Here is a 6,000-nt window from a genome sequence, read left to right as displayed (position 1 = left end):
TGTGTAGCTGTGTGTAGCTGTGTGTAAGCTGTGTGTAAGCTGTGTGTAGCTGTGTGTAAGCTGTGTGTAAGCTGTGTGTAGCTGTGTGTAAGCTGTGTGTAGCTGTGTGTAGCTGTGTGTAAGCTGTGTGTAAGCTGTGTGTAGCTGTGTGTAGCTGTGTGTAAGCTGTGTGTAGCTGTGTGTAAGCTGTGTGTAGCTGTGTGTAGCTGTGTGTAAGCTGTGTGTAAGCTGTGTGTAGCTGTGTGTGGCTGTGTGCGTGTGTTGTCTGCTGGCTGCTGTTTTTCTGCTGCTGTGGCAGACAGCCCGGGGCAGAACGCACCCCCATCCCACCCCACAAGTGGACCTCATTTTCATTTGAGAGAGAGGCCAGTTGGAGAGAAACGGGGGGGGTGGGGGGGGGTATTGAGGACATTCACCAGCACGCATTAACATACACAGACAAAGCTCCCCCCGATAGCTGTGAACATACTATGGGGCAAGTGCTGTTCACGAGCATCACACGAGGGGGATGAGGGACCAGCACCGTCCCCAGCGGCCTTTGTCTCCCTGGTAGCGACGTGTACGCACCACACCGGATACTTATTTGAGGCTGAGTCGACTTAGAGAAAGACCAGGGCCCATTCGGTTAAATCGTCACTGGTGTTGGTGGCCGTGAGCGGGAATTGAACTCGAGTAACGCAACGCGCTGACCGCTGCACTACCGCTCCCTAAATTCCTGTACACACACAGAACCTTAACGCCGTCGTATTGGGATCAGTTTGATGGTTTGTAAATCTCACGGGCGGAGTTTGCGAGGGGGGGGCACGGATGGGCAACCCCCCCCCCCCCCCCCCCCCCCCCCCCCAATACTGGACACCATTTATTTTCAGCACTTTACAATGACATTATATATAAATACAACCGTGATTCCTTATGCGAACGACAATGCGAATCCCTGTCCACCCCCCCCCCCACCAAAATATCGAAGTCAAACCCCGCCTTTGCAGTCGAAGTACAATTATAGTGCGGTAATAAATATAATAATAAATGTGCACGTGTCCAGACTCTTGTTTTCAGGAGGGGTGCTGCTTTTTGTGCGATGTCTGGGTCAACCGCAGCCATCGGGTGTGTGGCAAGTTGGAGGCAAGCCGAACACCCAGAGAAAAGCAGCGCATCACACAAGGGGCATCAATACGCAGCAGGCTTCATGAGCCCACTTGCTGTCCTGCCACCTCCTGGCTACCTTACAGCCCCCGGTGTGGCCAATCACGAGTGCTTTGCCCATCGCCACATCTATCGCCTCTTGTTGTAGCTGCTCTCTCGGTAGTTCAGCAGCTCCACTGCTGGATTAGATTGTTTCCGCCTGAGGACGACCGCTTGTGTTGCGATCGAAACGTCGTGATTTATTTTATACCTACGTGACTTTACCGAAAGAACCAAAGAGTTTGGATTACGTACCTTGAAACCCGTAACACTCACAAGCCCCACACTGATGCCTTGAGTCCATTGCTGCACTGAAATCTCCCGGACCACCGCGGAGTTGAGGGGGGGGGGCGATGAGGTTGCAGTGGAATGCTCTTCCCGAGCTCACCCGGCCACCCCGTCGCCATGTGGTCTGCAACTGTCTCTGCTCGTTCGCGTGAACCTGTAAGCTCGTGGCCTCGTCATGTGCCGCGTGAGCAATGAAACCCAAGACCGGGTAACGCTCCTGATCTGCGTCAGAGGCGCTTTAGCAAATCACTTATTGTATCCATCAGGCTGCTCGGACAAGGACGTCCGATGCGATATTGGGTCGCTCGCGAAAGTCAAGGACAGCACGTGACGTGTTCACATTTATATTGAAGTCGTTTGCGTTGCGTGAACGCGGCGCAAATAATAACTTGCAGCCGTCTGTCAGTTGCCCTTGCTGCGGGTGGAGGGCTCCTCACGTCGTTGTCGGCCCATGGGGTGGGTTGGGTTGGGGGTGTTTGAACATTCTGCGGCCAGTGCAAGATTGGTGGAGGAGGTTGTCCAGGACCAGTTCTGATATCACTCAACCGACGGATGTTAGCCAAGGCTGGGAATTATAATTCAAGCCACCCGGGTTTCGATGCGAAGTGTGTGAACCATCGTGCCACTACTACCCCCCATCGCTTGAATATTGCCTTTTCTAATTTGTGTGCGGGCGATATGAATGTGCTTTGAAAACATTGCTGCGCAAAAGAACACAACCTTTGGCACATGGGCATATATTGATGTGGACACAAATACGTACAGGTCTTGAGTCAATCGACTGCAGGACGAGGGCCTCCCCACTCCGTGCACGTCGGCGAGATTCCTGGGCTTATGCTTTGCCAAGCTGCTCAGTGCGGGTCTGTAAAGTTGGGTAGCAGAGATGTTACCATGTCCCAACAGCCACCTATCTTCTTTCATACGGGACAGTAATGAGCAACTGTGTATGTTGATACTGAGGTTGGTGAGTCAGTTGAGGGCTGCGGGAATGATGGTGGGAATGTTTGAGGCCTTGCCCAGGATTGAGTGAAGTGGGCATTTATGGACGATGCGATCCACAGTTTGGCTTTTACAGCCACAGTCCCAATGCATAGGGCTGCTTTTCATCTTCCACCGGTGTAATAGTTGGCAGCACCTGCGGTTCAAAGACTGACCGCGTCTTCAGCCACCTAAGGCAACTTATTCTACACATGGTGGTCACCCCTCGAAGCACTATTCATGCTCAATTCCTGATTAGCGTCTGAGATATGGCGGGATCAGACGCATTCCGGCTGATTTGGTCATACGTGGACTCATACACGTAGTGTATGTGTATAAATCATTTAATGTAAATAATATTTGAAATGCACAGCTGCAGTTTTATATACATCCTGTGCTAACAAGGCTATTCAAGATGATGACAAAAGGCTGTGTTTTTGGCTGTTGTCAAGCTAATTCTTTGTCTGAAAACACGCTCGTTAGGGTTACCTAATTGTACGAAATGAAATGTTGCCTTTGAAGTGAGAGTAGAGGAATTCCACGGTGAAGTCGTGTTTATCTTCAGCTCCATCCAGGCCTCACAAAGCTGACAAATGTATGGTTCATACCCCAATCTCAGCCCGGTGCGTGCAATGAAAATTCAAGCAATCGGAAAATAATCATCGTTGACCTTCACAAAGGATTGGATTCAAAATCAGCTGTCCCAGGCTAGGATAAAATTTCACACGATAACTTAAATCCCCTGAAACCCCAAAACGGCCATGAGAACCCCTGCATAACGTGCCTGGGTCATGGTCAAGCCTGCTCTGTTGAATCTGCTGCTACAGCTTGTGAATGTATGCCTACATGGCCCACACCTGCAAGGATAAACATCATAGTGGATACGCGCTCTGTTTAGGAAATCCCACACCGAGTTCCAAGACACTTTCCCGTGAGGATCCTACAATGAGACGTTTCACCGTTTCCATCTCATTAATGCAAACTTGACATTACCCTGATAGAAAGAGGGGCATGGATTTGAGAACACTGGCAGGTTAATGACATAATTCAATGTGTTAAGAAAAGCTAACGAAACGCATGAAAGTTCACCAAGGAGAGAGTGATTAAAATCATCGTGTTAGAAGGTCAGTTTAACACGTAGGCTTTCGCGACCAATATTATCCATAATAGAGGTTTTTGGGTTAGAACATATAAATATATAAATGCGTCGTAAACCGGCTACTACCCGACACAGCAAACTAGTAAGGTTTGTCACGTAACAAAACATGCCAATTCGTTACTAGTTCAGCGCACCGCTTGTGTGTAATTGTGAATGTTGTGGGTTTACTCTGCAACACTTGGGTGTGCTGAGCTAGTAACACATTGGCGTGTTTTGTTTACGTGACAAACCTTACTAATTGGCTGTGTCGTGTGGTGGCGGATGTAACGACACGTTTATATTTACGCGATCTAACCCACAAACCTCTATGGATTGTTAGAAGATGCTCGCTACACAATAACATTGCATGATCGTGAGAGATGGTGATGGCAGTGCAATTATCATCTAGCAGTGGATCGACCATGGCTGCCGATATTGATGAGTATCTTACATGTGGGAGGAAACTAGAGTACTCAAGAAAGACCTCAAGCATATGAGGTGAAAACACTGAACATCTGTACAGACAGGTCACAACCATTTGCTGCACTGCCATTTCCTGGCAACTTTTCAGCCCAGCAGCGTAAGGGTTTTCGCGTATTATGCAATGCCTTTTGTATTATATATTTTCTTTAAATGCAGCTGTATTTCAAGATTCCGTTCAAACTGTAGGGCGAGCATCACAGGGAACCACTACAAACACGGAGAACGCACACAAGCGCACACATATCCATGTTTATATTCGTAAGGTTCGGTATTGGCAGGAGGAAGACCTCGAGTCTCGACTGAGCAGGGAGGCAGGAGAGTCGACAACACGGAGGGCTGCTGGGAGGCAAGTTCCAGACTCAGTGGCAGCAGCAGCAGAGATGGAGCGACCTCCCGGTGATAATTCATTTGTCTGACCCATCACTCCACAAGTTGCTGCATTGTAGGACGACGCTACCGAATCGTACTGTAGTGTCAGACCAAGTACACACGCTGATGACTTGCCGAGTACGCTGACGAGCACACATCACGATCCGCAATGCACACCAGCGGACAATACTCTGAAGAGTTATTACGCAAATAAAACTCAGCGTCAAAAAAAGCAGTAGACAACGAGCCATGCGTTTGGAAGTATTTAATGCTCACGAAGCATGTCGTCCTCACCGCACGTCTCGCAAGGGGCTCCGGTTTGGCGACGACTCTGGGGCGGGTTCAACACCACTCGCCAAGTTCAACTCACCACCCCTGCACGCCAACTCCAAACCGAAGCCTCGTGTACCCCCACCCTTCATCCCCGCCACTCGCTCTCCCCGTTTTCCCTCTACCGTGCCTCTCCCCTCTCTGCCTGCCTCTCTCTTTTGTGCCAGCAGTTGCCTGTGCGTCATCATTCATTCAGCTGGGAGCCAAGTCCACGGGAGTTCAAGAGTGGAGGAGCGCAGAGCAACTTCATTGGCGCACCCCTTGCGCACCACGGGCGAACCGCTCCGCCTGAGAATTTACACCAAAAAAATCCTCGAGCTCGCCCAACTACGCCCCAGCGAACTTATAGAGACACTCGAGGTAATTGACGTTTAGCAGAGTGAACGACGATATACTTGCAATCGCGTAGGCGATGACAGGGACTTGAACCAGATTTGTTCATTTCAACTTGTAAACTGTAGCGCGAGATCACGCGTTCATCTTCCCCGCCGGCGTTTGCCAAACTTCGGTCACTTGTTTTGTTCGTCTAAAGAAGTCGCACCACCGCAGCTTTTCTCATTTGCGATTCGCGTTGTGAACTCTCAAATTGCATGCACGGCAATCGTCCCTAGCATATAGCCCCGCTCATCGCGCAGCGAGCACGTCCACGCCTGCATTGCATTAAGCCGGCCTCGCCGCTGGCTTGCAGACATGGCCCGCGCGCTGCTGCTGCTGAGCAGCGTGGTGGTGGTGGCGGCTCTCGTGCTGTCCACGTTGCCGTCCGCGGCATCTCACCGACCCTACCGGAGGCTGGCGGCGGCGCACAGAGGCGCATCTGCAGGACGGGCGGCCGCGAGCCAGAGAGCTGCGGGCACCGGGGCCGGGACTGCGACCGGCTCGAGGGGAGGACCCCAGAGTCAGGCGAACCCGGCCGGCGGCGGAAGGGCGCCGGGGACGGCCGGGCGAGGGGTGGCGACGGCGCGCAGGACGGCGCCGCAGGGAGCGCACGGGAACGCAAAGCGGAACGCTGCCGCGCCGCACGTGGCCTCTCCACTCACTGGGTAGGGCGCGTGAGCGGTGCCTCTGTGTGTGTAGCAAGGGGGAGCGGTGTCTCTGTGTGTGTAGCAAGGGGGAGCGGTGTCTCTGTGTGTGTAGCAAGGGGGGGCGGTGGTGTAGCGGTCAGCGCGCCGCGCTACGAATCGGGCGGCCACCCGAGTTCGTGTCCCGCTCACGGTGCGCCAACACCGGTTACG

The 6,000-nt window shown here is 52.1% G+C and overlaps 1 protein-coding gene across 2 annotated transcripts in view; it reads left to right on the top strand.

The window, feature by feature from the left end:
- Positions 1-4,931: 4,931 nt before the first annotated feature.
- LOC144937050 (latent-transforming growth factor beta-binding protein 2-like) overlaps positions 4,932-6,000 on the top strand; it is a 135,827-nt gene continuing 134,758 nt past the window's right edge. The window contains exons 1-2 of one of the 2 annotated variants that reach the window (XM_078864286.1): positions 4,932-5,128; positions 5,457-5,808. In XM_078864286.1, coding sequence (XP_078720412.1) covers positions 5,459-5,808 — 350 coding nt within the window. In that variant the 5' untranslated portion in view covers positions 4,932-5,128; positions 5,457-5,458. Of the gene's footprint in view, positions 5,809-6,000 lie in introns of both variants that reach the window. The other variant, XM_078864285.1, reaches the window with a different exon arrangement.

This window comes from Lampetra fluviatilis, chromosome 18, assembly GCF_964198595.1.
Source record: "Lampetra fluviatilis chromosome 18, kcLamFluv1.1, whole genome shotgun sequence".
NCBI lineage: Eukaryota > Metazoa > Chordata > Hyperoartia > Petromyzontiformes > Petromyzontidae > Lampetra > Lampetra fluviatilis.
Note: the sequence above shows the minus strand (reverse complement) of the source record. Positions and strands in the feature narration are given on the sequence as shown.